General features: G+C 60.8%; 1 protein-coding gene across 3 annotated transcripts; it reads left to right on the top strand.

The window, feature by feature from the left end:
• Positions 1-4378: 4378 nt before the first annotated feature.
• On the top strand, positions 4379-8639 carry LOC144944100 (gap junction delta-2 protein-like). 3 transcript variants are annotated; one of them, XM_078872174.1, is made up of 3 exons: positions 4379-4506; positions 5896-6371; positions 6569-8639. In XM_078872174.1, the coding sequence occupies exons 2-3, from the start codon at positions 6301-6303 to the stop codon at positions 7419-7421; spliced, it is 924 nt and encodes a 307-aa protein (XP_078728300.1). In that variant the 5' UTR covers positions 4379-4506; positions 5896-6300; the 3' UTR covers positions 7422-8639. The 3 variants fall into 3 exon arrangements, with proteins under 3 accessions (XP_078728300.1, XP_078728298.1, XP_078728301.1); XM_078872172.1 differs by lacking the exon at positions 4379-4506 and having other exon boundaries at positions 5790-6371; XM_078872175.1 differs by lacking the exon at positions 4379-4506 and having other exon boundaries at positions 5790-6367.
• The last annotated feature ends 7958 nt before the right edge of the window (positions 8640-16597 follow it).

Raw genomic sequence — 16597 nt, forward strand, 5'->3', positions numbered from 1 at the left:
CACACACCGTGAACACACACACACACACCATGAACACACACCGTGAACACACACCGTGACCACACACACACACACCCTGGACACACAGACCGTGAACACACACACACACGCCGTGAGCACACACACACACCGTGAACACACACACCATGAACACACAGCGTGACCACACACACACAGTAAACACACACGCACACACCATGAACACACACAGCGTGACCACACACACACAGTAAACACACACACACCGTGAACACACACACCGTGATCACACACACACACTGTGGACACACACACATACACCGTGGACACAAACACACCGTGAACACACACACACACCATGAACAGACAGCGTGACCACACACACACAGTAAACACACGCACACACCATGAACACACACAGCGTGACCACACACACAGTAAATACACACACACCGTGAACACACACACCGTGATCACACACACACACCGTGGACACACACACACCGTGGACACACACCATGAACACACACAGCCTGACCACACGCACACAGTTTACACACACACAGTGTACACAGACTCACACACACCGTGATCACACACACACACCGTGAACACACACACACACACCGTGAACACACACACACCGTGAACACACACACCGTGAACACACACACACTGTGGACACACACACACACCGTGATCACACACACACACACACCGTGAACACACACACACACCGTGAACACACACACACACACACGCACACACACACACTGTGGACACACACACACCGTGATCACACACACACACACCCCCGGGGTCTCGTGCTGACGGCCGCTGTGGGTCTGTGATTGGGGCTCGCGGCACGCTCAGGTTCCTCACGACAGCAGCTACACTCTGAGAGTACAGTACTGACCAGCGTGGTGAAGTATGGTCAAAACAACCGCCACGACCGACAGCGTATCCTGCAGAAGATTAACAACGGGTGTGTGACGTCAATAACGTTGCATCATGATGATCGCGTTTAACTCATTCAGTTCTGAGTTTCACGTCCCTGCGTTTTGCACATCGATGCCCTTTCCGTCACAGAATGCGCCCCACGCTTTCCGCACGAAGGTCAATCTCATTACCCGTCATATCGCGGATAACAGGGTGACTGATGAGAGGTGCGAGTCACAGACGACGCCACCACACGGCTACGGCGATGCTACAGCGATGCTATAGCCGTGTTAGTTCACCGCAGTCCTGGCTATTTTGCTCCATTGCGTAATTCATGACCAACTGCGCTGACGGAGCATTCCACGCAGGTCAAGCACCCAGGTCACGCAGCCAGGTCACGCAGCCAGGTCACACAGCCAGGTCACGCAGCCAGGTCACACAGCCAGGTCACGCAGCCAGGTCACACAGCCAGGTTACACAGCGAGGTCACACAGCCAGGTCACGCAGCCAGGTCACACAGCCAGGTTACACAGCGAGGTCACACAGCCAGGTCACGCAGCCAGGTCACACAGCCAGGTTACACAGCGAGGTCACACAGCCAGGTCACGCAGCCAGGTCACACAGCCAGGTTACACAGCCAGGTCACGCAGCCAGGTCACGCAGCCAGGTCACGCAGCCAGGTCACGCAGCCAGGTCACGCAGCGCTCGCTCCGCGCGCAGTCTGAGCGAGGAGCGAGCGGAGGAGTCGCGGGCAACGGGGAGCCTCGGGTTTATTTTTAGACGGACATGCAAATGAGGAATCGGAGTCAACAGTGCGCACAGGGAGAGAGCGGGCAGCAGAGAGCGAGGAGAGCGTGCGGAGAGCGTGGGGAGAGCGAGAGGAGAGCGCGGTGCTCGCGAGCCGCGCGTTGCACCGGGAGCTCGCGGCGTTCTCAGTTTCGTGGAATCGCAGAGCCCGAGACTCGAGAGAGAAAGAGAGGGGGGGGTCTGGATGTGCCGCAGTGCGGAGCAGCAGCAGCAGCGGCGGCAGCGGCGGTGCCGCGCGCCGAACTCGGGCGGCGATAGCGCGGGGGCTGCGCCTCCAGCCCCGAGAGCGCGCGGCGGGTGCGGCCCCTGCGGGACCCGAGTCCCCCGAGATCAACGAGTCCCGCGAGTCCCCCGAGTCCCGCGGCTGCCACCGCCACCGGCAGCGGCAGCAGCAGCGGCGGCACGCGACGCGTGGTCGCGTCGAGGCGCGGGTTGCAGCAGCCGCAGTGATGAGCGCGGTGTCACACGCTGGCGGGGGGGGGGGTGCACTGCTCCACGCTGCGTCCATCCCCAATTAAAGGTCACGTGGTGGGGGGGGGGGGCTGTAGCAGTGGAGGCGACAGGGCCCTATCCCCCCTCCCCCCGTTAGCCCCGCACCCCGCGCTGCACAGCGCCGCCTTCCTCGACCTTTGCGAAGGCGCTGCCCCTCGCTTCCCAACTCGACTCCTACCCCCCCATAGACCCCCCCCCTCCTCTAAGCCCTAACACCGACCCCCCCCCCCCCTCCTCTAAGCCCCAACACCGACCCCCCCCTTGCGACCACAGACCCCCGCTGCGTATCCACAATCACAGAGTCCTCCCTGGATGGGACTCCGCTCCAAACCAGTGCAGCTGCCTGCCCACAGTCAATGTCATTAAACATTGAAAACTAATTCCAAGTTAAGGCGCTGTAGCCGGTGATATCGTAACCTTCAAAGACATCGTTGCACATTGTTACATCGCTGCAGTAAATGACGTTGCACAACGGCTCCCCTCCTCTCCCGGTGTGGACGCAATGTCCAGGGACCCTTGCTTGGCCAATCGGAGCGCAGCGTTCATAATGTTTATGATGTTGTGCCTCCGTACAGCCACACGCATCTATTTTCCACTTGCACATCCGAGCCGCGCCTTGACCGTGCCGAGCTGGCCCGTCGCGGCTCAAGAGGTGCCAGATTTTGTTTTCCCAATGCAGAAATGGAAACTAAATATTGATATCTGGCGTCGAGATTACATGACATCGATACGCATATGCAGACACAGTGACGCTGTATCCTGTGCTCGTGTACTACCACACGTGTGTACTACTGCACGTGTGTGTACTACCACACACGTGTGTACTACCACACGTGTGTGTACTACCACACGTGTGTGTACTACCGCACGTGTGTGTACTACCGCACGTGTGTGTACTACCGCACGTGTGTGTACTACCACACGTGTGTGTACTACTACACGTGTGTGTACTACCACGCGTGTGTGTACTACCGCACGTGTGTGTACTACCACACGTGTGTGTACTACCGCACGTGTGTGTACTACCACACGTGTGTGTACTACCGCACGTGTGTGTACTACCACACGTGTGTAGTGTGTATAGTACACGAGCGCCTCTCCTCACAAACCAACGGATTCGCCACCGCCCCCGCCCCCTGTGCTGCTGCTGCGCCTCGCGGCGCGGGGACGCGAGACGCAGCAGCAGCAGCAGCAGGAGGAGGAGCAGCAGGAGGAGGAGGAGCCGGTTTCTATTTTTATCCCGGAGCTCGCTGCCTCGCTCGTGAATAAATCAGGATTCCTTAAATAATTCCCCGGCTCGCAACTTCACGGCATGATCTTTGCCTCCCGCCTCATCCCAGCGTTCATTTCACGTGCACGTTGTGTCTGCAGCCATTCCCATCCATTGCATTGCAGTACTGTATCCTATTATGTAATATAGAGAAGTGCCAGGATGCGTCAAGCACACGCACAAAGACACAGCTCCCCTGTATAGCTTTAGCAGATTGTTGGAGCAAGTGCTGTGAGCGAGCAGCACCTACGAAGGCCGGAACGATGCCCGAGCGGGTGGCTCGTCAGCACCGCGTCCGGCCGCCTTTGTCTCTCCAGTGCTGATGTTGACAAATGCACAAGCAGGTACTGATTTAAGACTGAGTCGACCTAGATACTCGTTATTGGTGTTGGTCGTGAGCGGGAATGAAACTCGGGTCGCTGGGCTCGTCGCGCAGTGCGCTAACCACTGCACCACCGCTCCCCACTCCACTCGCGCACCCTCGGGGATGAGCCCCCGGGGGGGCAGCGGGGCCGGGCGGCTTCTCACCACTCAGCCAGAGACACCTCCAGGCGGTGGGTGCTCTTCTCCTTGTTCACAACACCGATCCGGTGGTGGGAATTCCACATTCCTAAGGGTGGGGTGAATCTTTCAGCAGGACCGCCACCGGAGGCGAGATGCTGGAATAGGTGGGGGGGGGGGATCTGAGTTCGCCGATGCGACGCGCGCTGTGTGTGTGGGAGAGCGGGGAGGGGTGCCGGGGGGGTGGGGGCTGTGCGGGTGGAAGGGGGAGGGGTAAAGAGGCTCGGGGAACACGAGACCGGCAGAGACGCAGGGGCCCTGCTGCTGCTGCTGGACGGCAAAGGCACCGAAGGTGCTGAGGGGAAGGTTCGGGGGGTGGGGGTGGCAAGAGTTGGGGAGGGGGCAACAGGCGAGGCGGCGATGCGGTGAATGTCTCCGCGTGTGCCGAGTCGCGACCAAGTCGCGGGAGAGCCGCGCTCCCCTCGCAATCAATTGGAGCGGCGAACACGACCACGCAGGTTCCTTCATCGGCTCCGACACCCCCCCCGCCCCACACTCTCCCCCTAGCCCCCCCTAGCCCCACCGCCCACACACCCCACTCCCTCCCCCTAGCCCCCCCGCCCCACACACCCAACACCCCCCACTCCCTCCCCCCTAGCCCCCCCGCCCCACACACCCCACTCCCTCCCCCCCTAGCCCCCCCCGCCCCACACACCCCACTCCCTCCCCCCTAGCCCCCCCCGCCCCACACACCCCACTCCCTCCCCCCTAGCCCCCCCGCCCCACACACCCAACACCCCCACTCCCTCCCCCCCTAGCCCCCCCCGCCCCACACACCCCACTCCCTCCCCCCTAGCCCCCCCCGCCCCACACACCCCACTCCCTCCCCCCTAGCCCCCCCGCCCCACACACCCCACTCCCTCCCCCCTAGCCCCCCCCGCCCCACACATCCCACTCCCTCCCCCCTAGCCCCCCCGCCCCACACACCCCACTCCCTCCCCCCTAGCCCCCCCCCGCCCCACACATCCCACTCCCTCCCCCCTAGCCCCCCCCGCCCCACACACCCCACTCCCTCCCCCCTAGCCCCCCCGCCCCACACACCCCACTCCCTCCCCCCTAGCCCCCCCGCCCACACACCCCACTCCCTCCCCCCTAGCCCCCCCCGCCCCACACCCCCACTTTCTCCCCCCTAGCCCCCCCCCCCCGCCCCACACACCCCACTCCCTCCCCCCTAGCCCCCCCCGCCCCACACACCCCACTCCCTCCCCCCTAGCCCCCCCGCCCCACACACCCCACTCCCTCCCCCCTAGCCCCCCCCGCCCCACTCCCTCCCCCCTAGCCCCCCCGCCCAACACACCCAACACCCTCCCCCCTAGCCCCCCCCCCACACACCCCACTCCCTCCCCCCTAGCCCCCCCCGCCCCACTCCCTCCCCCCTAGCCCCCCCGCCCCACACACCCCACTCCCTCCCCCCTAGCCCCCCCCGCCCCACACCCCCACTTTCTCCCCCCTAGCCCCCCCCCCGCCCCACACACCCCACTCCCTCCCCCCTAGCCCCCCCGCCCCACACACCCCACTCCCTCCCCCCTAGCCCCCCCGCCCCACACACCCCACTCCCTCCCCCCTAGCCCCCCCGCCCCACACACCCCACTCCCTCCCCTCCTGGCCCCCCCCACACACCCAACACCCCCACTCCCTCCCCCCTAGACCCCCCCGCCCCTCCCCCAACATCTGTGCGCCGCGCCCCGTGCCCCCTCGTGGCGCCGCTGCCGCCGCTGTCACTTTCATCTCCGTCAAGGCGAGCGGCGCGGAGATAAAATTAGCGCAGCGCGAGGAGCGCGGCTCGCAATGCCCGGCTCACACCAACCCGCAGCACGCGCGCTCCGCACACCCCGCGCACACTGCAGGCGCTGCACACGCGGCGAGGACGAGGAGGAGGAGGAGCGGCGCTGGTGCTAACGATGCCGAATAAACGCCGCGCGGCGCAATGAAGAAGTCTTGGCGACGAGTCCGTGCCCTCCTCGCCCGGCTCGCGAGGCTGCGCTCGGGGCTCGCGGAGAGGCGGCACCTGGGACCCGCATAGCGGCACCTGGGACCCGCATAGCGGGCACTGCGCTCCGGCGCGGCGAGGAGAGAACGAATCGAGGAGTGAGAGGAGGAGGAGGCGGAGTCGTGGGGGGGTCGCGCCGCAGCGCGGCTCCCGGGGAGGCGATGCCGCGGCGAGGCGAGGTGGCTGCGTGATGAGCCGCGGGCGGCGCGCCGGGCTCTCAGCACACTCGGGCCCGCGCTGAGGCGAGCGGCACGGGGGGAAGATGGGGGAATGGACCATCCTCGAGAGACTGCTGGAGGCTGCCGTGCAGCAGCATTCCACCATGATCGGCAGGTAGGCGCCGCGCCGCTCCGCACGCACCGAGCGGCGCGGCTTCGCCCCGGGGTCGCGGGGAGGGAAACTTTGACGCGCGCCGCGTTCCGCGCTAACGCCGTGCCGAGTGTCGTGTGCAGGGCGCCTGCGATGCTACTGCTGCTGGTGCTGGTGGTGGTGCTGGTGTGACGGAGACCGCTTGTGTGTCTCTGCCTTAGGATCCTCTTGACAGTCGTGGTTATTTTCCGGATCCTGATAGTGGCGATTGTGGGAGAGACCGTCTACGAAGACGAGCAGACGATGTTTGTGTGTAACACCCTCCAGCCGGGCTGCAACCAGGCGTGCTACGACAAGGCGTTTCCCATCTCGCACATCCGCTACTGGGTCTTCCAGATCATCATGGTGTGCACGCCCAGCCTCTGCTTCATCACCTACTCGCTCCACCACTCGGCCAAGGCGCGGGAGCGTCGCTCCTCGGTGCTGCACGCGCTGCTGCTGCAGGACAAGGAGATCCTGCACGACCTCTCGCCCGAGAAGCGAGACGACAGCAAGAAGACGAAGAACTCCATGCTGAACGGCATCCTGCTGCAAAACACCGAGAACTCGTCGCGCGAGCCGGAGGGCCACGAGGTGAAGGAGATCATGCACCCGACGCCGCTGATGCGGACGAGCAAGCTCAGGGGCCGCAGGCAGGACGGCATCTCGCGCTTCTACATCATTCAAGTGGTGTTCCGCAACGCGCTCGAGATCGGCTTCCTCACGGGGCAGTACTTCCTCTACGGCTTCAACGTGCCGCCCATGTTCGAGTGCGACAGATACCCGTGCATCAAGGAGGTGGAGTGCTACGTGTCGCGGCCCACCGAGAAGACCGTCTTCCTCGTCTTCATGTTCGCCGTGAGCGGCCTCTGCGTCGTCCTCAACCTGGCCGAGCTCAACCACCTGGGCTGGCGCAAGATCAAGCAGGCGGTGCAGGGCGTGCAAGCGCGGCGCAAGTCCATCGGCGAGATCCGCTCGCAGGGCGGCCCCGTCGGCTTCGGCCGCACGCACTCCAGCGAGTCGGCCTACGTGTGACGGTGGGCCGCGACCGCTGCCCGCAGGCCCTCGTGGGCCCGCGTGGGGCCGCGTGGGGCCGGGCACAGCGCCTCCCCTCCCCCCACCCGCCACTGCAGCGAGGAGGGAGCGACGCCGGCCTCTCGGGACGAGCCATTCTCACGGTGACGGTGTCCACCGCTATCGGCGTAGTCGTCACGATAATAATGATGACGACGCCGCCGCCGCCGGCATCAGCGTGGCCCGGCGCGGCCCGCGCTGCGTGGCGCGCGTACGACGAGACCGGAGCCCCCGTGGGGTCGCCGCTGTTTACATCTCGTGCCGCTGTGGCCGCGCGAGTCGCATGGTGCGTGTGTGTACTGTGTGTACTGTGTGTGTGTACTGTGTGTGTGTACTGTGTGCGTACTGTGTGTGTGTACTGTGTGTGTACTGTATCTGTGTACTGTGTGTGTGTGCTGTGTGTGTACTGTGTGTGTACTTTGTGTGTGTACTGTGTGTGTGTACTGTATGTGTACTGTGTGTGTGTACTGTGTGTGTACTGTGTGTGTGTCCCGTGTGTGTATTGTGTGTGTGTACTGTGTGTGTACTGTGTGTGTGTACTGTGTGTGTGTACCGTGTGTGTATTGTGTGTGTGTACTGTGTGTGTGTACTGTATGTGTACTGTGTGTGTGTACTGTGTGTGTACTGTGTGTGTACTGTGTGTGTGTACTGTGTGTGTGTACTGTGTGTACTGTGTGTGTACTGTTCTCTATATGCAAGCATCGCCACGGGATACGTCTCGCGACCCGACCGCGTTTTTAAACTCGATCATATTTAAGGAACGCGATTGTTGACTTGAACTATACTTAATCTATGCGCAGCGACGTGCTTATGAATATATACGGCTCGCGATTTCCTAGATCTAATCCTAGGTCTTTCCAAAAACGCCACACGAAAGCTCGAGATACAAAAGCCATAACCACCACGGCGAGTTGGCTCCGAGCGGGCACGGCCCCCGTCCCCTCCCCTTGACGCCGCCGGCTCTGCTCGCGCCAGTGCCGCCGGCGTGAAGCGGACCCCCAGGGTGGGGCTGCCGTGGGGCTGGTGCTGCTGGTGCTGCTGGCGCTGCGCTGGGGCGCTGCGCTGGGGCGCTGCGCTGGGGCGCTGCGCGTCTCGCGGGGCGCGGCGCTCGTCAGGCCGCGCGCTCCGCGTGCGCTCGCCACGAGGACCACGGAGCGGCGTCGCGGGGGGGGAGGGGCCGCGTCGAGATCACACGGAGGGGGGGGGGGGCTCGGAGACCGCGTCCGTCAGGCGGCGGCAGGGCGAGGGGGGCTCCTGGGCAAGGAGACGAGCGGCTTTGGGATCGCGGCGCACACCGGGGTGGGTGTGGGGGGTGAGGGGGTGTGAGGGGGTGTGGGGGGTTGTGGGGGGTGAGGGGGTGTGAGGGGGTGTGGGGGGTTGTGGAGGGTGAGGGGGTCGCTCCGGGACGCGCGGTCCCCTCGCACGCCCGTGGCCGGGCGCGGTCACCGCGCGACGCGGCGATTGGCCCCCGAGTTTGACTTTGAGAGCAGCGCGCGCGTTCATCGGCAGCCCTGAAGCTGCTCCAGCAGCAGCAGCTTCAGGGCTGCTGCTGCAGTAGTAGCAGCAGCAGCTTCAGCAGCTTCAGGGCTGCAGCAGCAGCAGCAGCTGGTAGCCCCGCGTCACGCAATTCACCGCAATGCGCGCCACCGTCACCGCAGCGATGGGGCTGGGCAGCAGAGAGCCGCGCGGAGCGCCACTGCGTGCAGAGGACACGGCGTGTCACTCACTCACACACACAGACACACAAACACACACACAAACACACACAGACACACAAACACACAAACACAGACACACAAAAACACACACACACACAAACACACAGACACACAAACACACACAGACACACAAACACACAGACACACAGACACACAAACACACACAAACACAGACACACAGACACACAGACACACAAACACACACAGACACACAAACACACAAACACGGACACACAAACACACACACACAAACACACACACAAACACACACAGACACACAAACACACAAACACAGACACGCAAAACACAAACACAGACACACAAACACACAGACACATAGACACACAAACACATCACAAACACACAAACACACAGACACACAAACACACATCACAAACACACACAGACACACAAACACAGACACACAGACACACAAACACACAAACACAGACACACAGACACACAAACACACACAGACACACAAACACACAAACACAGACACGCAAAACACAAACACAGACACACAAACACACACACACAAACACACAGACACATAGACACACAAACACATCACAAACACACAAACACACAAACACACAGACACACAAACACACATCACAAACACACACAGACACACAAACACAGACACACAAACACACAAACACACAACACAGACACACAGACACACAAACGCACAAACACAGACACACAGACACACAGACACACAAACACAGACACACAAACACACAGACACACACACAAACACACAAACACACAGACACACAGACACACAAACACACAGACACACAAACACACAAACACCCAGACACATAAACACACAAACACACTGCGGCAGACAATCGCCGTGGGGCGGTGCGGCCGTGTTGTTGCAACTTAACCACCATCGGAGGTAATGGGGATGAGAAAGGTGAGGGGTGAGAATTGGTGGTTGTAGTTCGTGGTGGGGTTGTTAAGGTTCAGGGAGAGGGTGAGACTCGGGGTGTGGGGCTGACCTTGTTCGGGGATGCTGATTGGCTGCTGCGCTGTTGACAGAACAAGGGGGTGGCGCTGATGATGGTGGTGGTGGACTGGGGAAGGCTGCGGGAGTGGCTCCCGACTTCACGGCCATTCCAGTCTCCCTCTCTCCCCCTCGCTCTCTCTCTCTCCATGAGCTCACTCGTGTCACGTGTTCAGAGCTCGTGCCCAGTGTCTGCTGCAGGCTCTGGCTGTGGGGGCCGCAAGTCATGGCACCAGCGTGTCTGCCCCCCACAGCGATACCAGCCCCTCCCCCCACGCTCCCCCCCCCGCTCCAGCGAGGACACCCATTCGCACGTTTCCCTTTGGCCTTGTCAGGGAGCTGCACACACCGCGGCACTGCGCGCACACCGCGGCATACCACGCAATGCCACACCGCTCCACACCACGCCATGCCACACCACACAATGCCACACCACGCCACACCGCGCCACACCACACCGCGCCATGCCATTGGACGACGACTCGGAACAGAGTGGCGTCGTTTTATCGATCTCGGTAGTAATGCTGGGCTCCTGGAGCTCTGATGGGGAGAGACGCGTGCTGGTGGGTGGATTAGCAGTGACCGCGACCGCGCTCCACTGTGAGACACCACGCGATCGCCCTTCCCTGGCCACGCGCTCGCACGCGTGGCCAGGGAAGGGGGAGCGGGGGTGGAGCGTTCGCTACCCACGGAGAGACGGAACGAGGATCGCGCGCCCGTGGCGTGAGACGGCCAGCGACGCGCGGCCTCCCTCGTTCCTGTCGCTGCCGACCCGTGAGCTGTAGGGGGTTGGGTACTGACCAAGGATAAGAAGGATGGGAAAGTCAAGTATATTATGCATTTATAATCTAAAGCGAGAGACAGATGACTCGACGCGCGGTAGATCGCCGATCGAGAGAGAACACGTGAGTGCGATTTGGGTCGCAGCTTTGACGCGGGGGGGGGGGGGGTTGGGGGGGTGAGAGCCTCTGGGCACGGGAACGCGGCTCGCTCGAGGCTCACGGGGATCATCCTCCGAGGCCCCGCGCCATCCTCGCAGCGCGAGTCTCCCGCTGTGAGTGTTGTTGTTACGGTAGTATCTTTGAGCTTTGTTGTGAATGTTGTGTCTGTAGGGGTTGAGTCTGTGAATGTTGTGCTTGTGAGTGTAGTAGTGTGTGTGGGTAGTGTGTGTGTGGGTGGTAGTGTGTGTGGGTAGGTGGTAATGTGTGTGGGTAGTAGTGTGTGTGGGTAGTAGTGTGTGGGTAGTGTATGTGTGGGTGGTAGTGTGTGTGGGTAGTTGTGTGTGAGAGAATGGGTGTTTGTCAATATCCTCCTGTGCGCTCGTGGTCGCCTGTTAGCCGCGTGATGCTGAGCGTGAATGACAACAGGCGACGCTGCTGATGGCCACTTTGAAGAATATTTCCGCTATAAATCAGCGTCCAGGGGCGAGTCGGGGGGAGCCGCCACGGGCAGACAACGTGCCGGGCCAGGGGCGCAGCCATCAAACTAAACTATTCCTTGTACTTTCAGGAGCGACCTGGCCACAAATGATAGCAAACAAAGTGGCTTATCACGTGGAAATGTATAGCAGCTAAATGCGGAGAGAAAACCCGGAGGACCCGGTGAAAAATCCACGCGACCACAGGAGAGAGAGAGAGAGAGACACCACAAACTCCAAATATACAGCAGCAGCAGGCGTCGGGTCGAACCCACTGACTCCTGCGGGGCCACCAGGCGAGAGAGTTGACATCTCCCAGCCCCTGTGGGGTCACCAGGCGAGGGAGTTGACGTCTCCCAGCCCCTGTGGGGTCACCAGGCCAGCCCCTCCACACGCGACTCCACGGTTCCATCCAAGCGTCCATTCTATTCGGATGCCCTTCCAGCATCGCGTCCGCATTGTCTCGCATCTTGGCTGGCTCGTTCCTGCCGACCAACAACAGTTCCTCACGTGGGTCTCACGTGAAGATCCGCATATCGCGTGCGGGATATGCATTTGTGATCGTTTACCCGTGACCTTTGGCCCGGGGTTCACTCCTCCTCACCGCCGTGCAGCACCGCACACTGCGGTTAGCGGCACGCGGGTGCAGCGCTGCTGGGGGCGGGAGGAGATGGGAGGGGGCGGGAGGGGGCGGGAGGGGGCTCGGAGCCCGCGTGGATGCGCAGTGCGTGCCCGAGGCGGCGCGTGTCCAATTGCCGCAGCGTGAGACCACCACACCGCATACTCAGCGGTGTGGCGAGTGTGAATGTGCTGAGTGTGTGCTGTGTGTGTGTGCTGTGTGTGTGCTGTGTGTGTGCTGAGTGTGTGCTGTGTGTGTGTGCTGTGTGTGTGCTGTGTGTGTGCTGAGTGTGTGCTGTGTGTGTGGTCAGTGTGTGCTGTGTGTGTGGTCAGTGTGTGCTGTGTGTGTGCTGAGTGTGCTGTGTGTGTGCTGAGTGTGCTGTGTGTGTGCTGTGTGTGTGCTGAGTGTGCTGTGTGTGTGCTGTGTGTGTGCTGTGTGTGTAGTGTGTGTGCTGTGTGTGCTGTGTGTTGAGGGTGAGTGTGTGTTGAGGGTGAGTGTGTGTTGAGGGTGAGTGTGTGTTGAGGGTGAGTGTGTGTTGAGGGTGAGTGTGTGTTGAGTGTGAGTGTGTGTTGAGGGTGAGTGTGTGTTGAGGGTGAGTGTGTGTTGAGGGTGAGTGTGTGTTGTGGGTGAGTGTGTGTTGAGGGTGAGTGTGTGTTGAGGGTGAGTGTGTGTTGAGGGTGAGTGTGTGTTGAGTGTGAGTGTGTGTTGAGGGTGAGTGTGTGTTGAGGGTGAGTGTGTGTTGAGGGTGAGTGTGTGTTGTGGGTGAGTGTGTGTTGAGGGTGAGTGTGTGTTGAGGGTGAGTGTGTGTTGAGGGTGAGTGTGTGTTGAGGGTGAGTGTGTGTTGAGGGTGAGTGTGTGTTGAGGGTGAGTGTGTGTTGAGGGTGAGTGTGTGTTGAGGGTGAGTGTGTGTTGAGGGTGAGTGTGTGTTGAGGGTGAGTGTGTGTTGAGGGTGAGAGACTTCCCGCGTCTGTGTTCGTCGCCGTGAAGCTGCACGATGCACAGTGAGAACAGGGTGGTGGTGGTGGTGGTGGTTGTGGTGGTGGTGTTGTTGTTGACACTGCGCTGAATGGAAGTCCGTAGCTTCTCGGCGGACTGGCCGGCTTCAGGAAATGGTCAATTGAGGGTCGTTACTGCCTACCCCGAGTAATCTCGGGGTATACCCCGAGTTTTACCTGCCCAGAGTTTTACCTACTCTGAGTAATCTCCCCGAAACTTGACAGCCGCGTGACGTGCGAGCTGTGTTTACAGGGGGCGGGGCGGGGGGAAGGAGCTGCATCACGGGGGGCTCTGTCCACGGGGGGCTCTGTCCACGGGGGGCTCTGTCCCCGGGGGGCTCTGTCTCCGGGCTCTGTCCACGCGGGGATCCCGCTGCTTGGTGCGGGCTGGGCTAGGCTCTGATTTGCACCCCTCTAAATTCTACGCCACTTCTCAGTGCCAAGCAGCCTTTCTCACCGTTTCATTCCACATTCTGCCGTTTACAGTGCCCCGTGGTATCTGTGTTCGTGACACATCAGCGCAGGCGTGAGGGTGACATCGACCCGTGCACCGGCACATCTTGTAGCTCGTGATGAGAGACTCGCCCGAGAGCAGTCGCCCTCCTCTCACCGCGCGGGCTACCGAGCGAGCCCCTCCCCCCTCCCCGGCAGGCGGCACGCGGAGTGCGGGCGCACAGAGGCGCGACACCCGGGGAGTCTCCCTCGGGATTGTTTCTCCCCAACTCCGACGATGCCGCGTGCCCGCTTGCCTCTCGCGACACACCCACGTTGGCATCACATACGCGGTACCATTAACACGTACTGTGCAGGTAACACAACACACAGTACCCGTAACACACGACATACCTGTGAGACACAACACATGTTGAGGCTATACGGGGGGTCTTTGTCTATAACGCACGACTCCGTGTCGTGCTGGTGTCGCTCCCAGTGGAGGCTGCCAGAGCATCGTGTTCGTGTTTTGTGGGGGGGGGGGGGGGGGGGGGCACAGTAAGCCCACGGATCGGGGGTTGTGGGGGGTAGACGCGGAGTGACCGGCAGGGCACCGCGTGGGGCACCGCGTGGGGCACGCGCCACCACCCCCCCCCCCCCACCTGGTCTCGGTCTTCGTGGGGCTGCCGACCTCGATGCGCCATTTGACTGCACGCCGAGTTCCACAGCTCATCGCGCGGCTGCTCGGGGGATATTCGGAGGCGCGCGGCGACAGACCACAACGTGCCCGGTCTGGCGAGGCGCCGTGTGACATGAGCAACGCTTTCTCCGCGCTCATTGCAGTTCTATAATATGTCGTTTTGTATTCAATCGCTTGCTTTCATTTGCTTCCCTATCTCTTTTTGTATATTTTGGGTTTAACATATATATATTCCAGAGAAGCACCAAGTGTGTAATTCTCGCGCCGAGGAGGTAGCAGCCCCCACCTCTGATCGTCTCCAGGGGGAGGCGAGCTCGCGGTGCCCCTCGATCGCCCGGAACATCAACAAAGCGATCACGGCCAGCGCACGGGGAGGGGCAGTCGCTTCGCAAGCAGCAGATGGTGGGGCCGAGTCCAGCAGTCAGCTCGATGTGTCCCGTGTCTACCGGGAGCCTGTACAGCACGGCCGGTGATTATTATTATTCTAAGTTGCGGTTACGAGTCCCAGCAGTGCCGGGCTCCACCGGCCCGTGATGAACGCACAGCGGTCAGGCCGTGCACCGAACGTGCACCGAACGTGCACCGAACGTGCACCGAACGTGCACCGAACGTGCACCGAACGTGCACCGAACGTGCACCGAACGTGCACCGAACGTGCACCGAACGTGCACCGAACGTGCACCGAACGTGCACCGAACGTGCATCGAACGTGCACCGAACGTGCACCGAACGTGCACCGAACGTGCACCGAACGCACCGCACATTTAACGCGCGAGTGCGTGTGACGCGCGCTCGCCGCGCTTGAACACAACTGCAGTGCAGGGTGGTGATGTGCGCGCTCCCCTTCTCTAGTTCTCGAGAACTGGTGCTACCGCGTGTGTATCGAATCATAGGGTCGCCACTTCAGAGGTACGAACATCTGTAACATATCATGGGAAGAATACGGAAACTATTTTCTCACAAGACCGCAAGAGCGGAGACATTGTGGATGTCTCGAGTGGAACGTTGTTGTTGTTGCTGTTGTTGTTGTTATTGTTACGCATGACAAACCCCGGGACGTGTACTGTCCCGAGATGACGACACATTTCCCAGGAGAGCAGCTACCTCAACAAGAGGACGTCCCCCTGGCAGTCCAGGACACGTGCAGCAAACGCTGCCGGGCACCGTGGCACGAGCACGGCGCGCGCGCCACGTGCTCCATCACGCGCCGGGGCCGAGCCGCGCCACGAGGAGCCGCCATCGCTTCAGGAGGAGAAGAATGAGCCCTTTGTGACGTCAGCGACGCGGAGACGGCTCCGCGCGCGCTCTATGCACGCGGCTCGGAGCCAATGGGAACAGAAAAGTTATTTTTCTTAACTCAAGCTAAATCTTTGCATTTTAATAGCCTATATTAAGCAATAATTCGTACAAAACGACTGGATCCGCAGCACTGAAGAAGACTTCGAGCATTGGCGAGGAGTCGGAGGGGTTCGGAGCCGTGGGACCGATTGCACGCGTGGAGTAGGCGATGTTTTATAGGCGATGTCTCAAAAAGCGCATGTGTTGTTCATTGTCGTGTTAATGGTTTCGGGCCGATATGTTACTGTTACTTGCCGAGTCAGAGGGTGGTAGCTTCACCCACGTTTCTTGTTGGGTTAGGCCAGTCGGTGGTGGTTTTATGCCAAGATTATTCTTGTCATCACCCTCCACCACCCGACAAAATTGTCAAGTTTACAAAGATATTATTATTATTATTTACACACGTGCCAATGTATTGATCAAATTCTGACCGATAAAGCTTCAGTTGCTGTCCGGTGGTGGCTCGAGACTTCTCGCGGTTGAATTCAACGTCGACGTGGGACGACGTTTTGCCCAAACTGTTCAGAGCTTGACCAGGAGGAATCGAGTGGCATAAGCCTACCACGTGGCCTAACCCAACGACGAACATGGACACGAATCGGGATCATTGCAGTGGCTACGAACCCCACGTGGGTGAGCGGCAGACCCCCCCCCAACCCCATGGCGTCTGCGCGCGCAGCCCCGGCATTGCGGGTGCAGCATGAGCTGGGCACGTGTTGGGTAACCACACGGGCAACACATACATACATATATTTTACATTACAATAACATAAGTAACCGCTCTTTCTCATTAAAAAATCTCAAACTTTCCTAAAACGTGGCTGGTTTGTGACTACGTTGAACAGCGAATGCTCCGCAGCAGCAACTTCCAGGCACGAAACTGGCGGATTCTGGAGGATT

Source organism: Lampetra fluviatilis, chromosome 33 (assembly GCF_964198595.1).
Source record: "Lampetra fluviatilis chromosome 33, kcLamFluv1.1, whole genome shotgun sequence".
Lineage (NCBI taxonomy): Eukaryota > Metazoa > Chordata > Hyperoartia > Petromyzontiformes > Petromyzontidae > Lampetra > Lampetra fluviatilis.

Excerpts from the sequence above, each read along its gene's own strand:
- LOC144944100 (XM_078872174.1), top strand. The coding sequence starts at position 6,301 with ATGGGGGAATGGACCATCCTCGAGAGACTGCTGGAGGCTGCCGTGCAG. Across the intron at positions 6,372-6,568 it reads CATTCCACCATGATCGGCAG|GATCCTCTTGACAGTCGTGG; the intron begins GTAGGCGCCGCG and ends TCTCTGCCTTAG.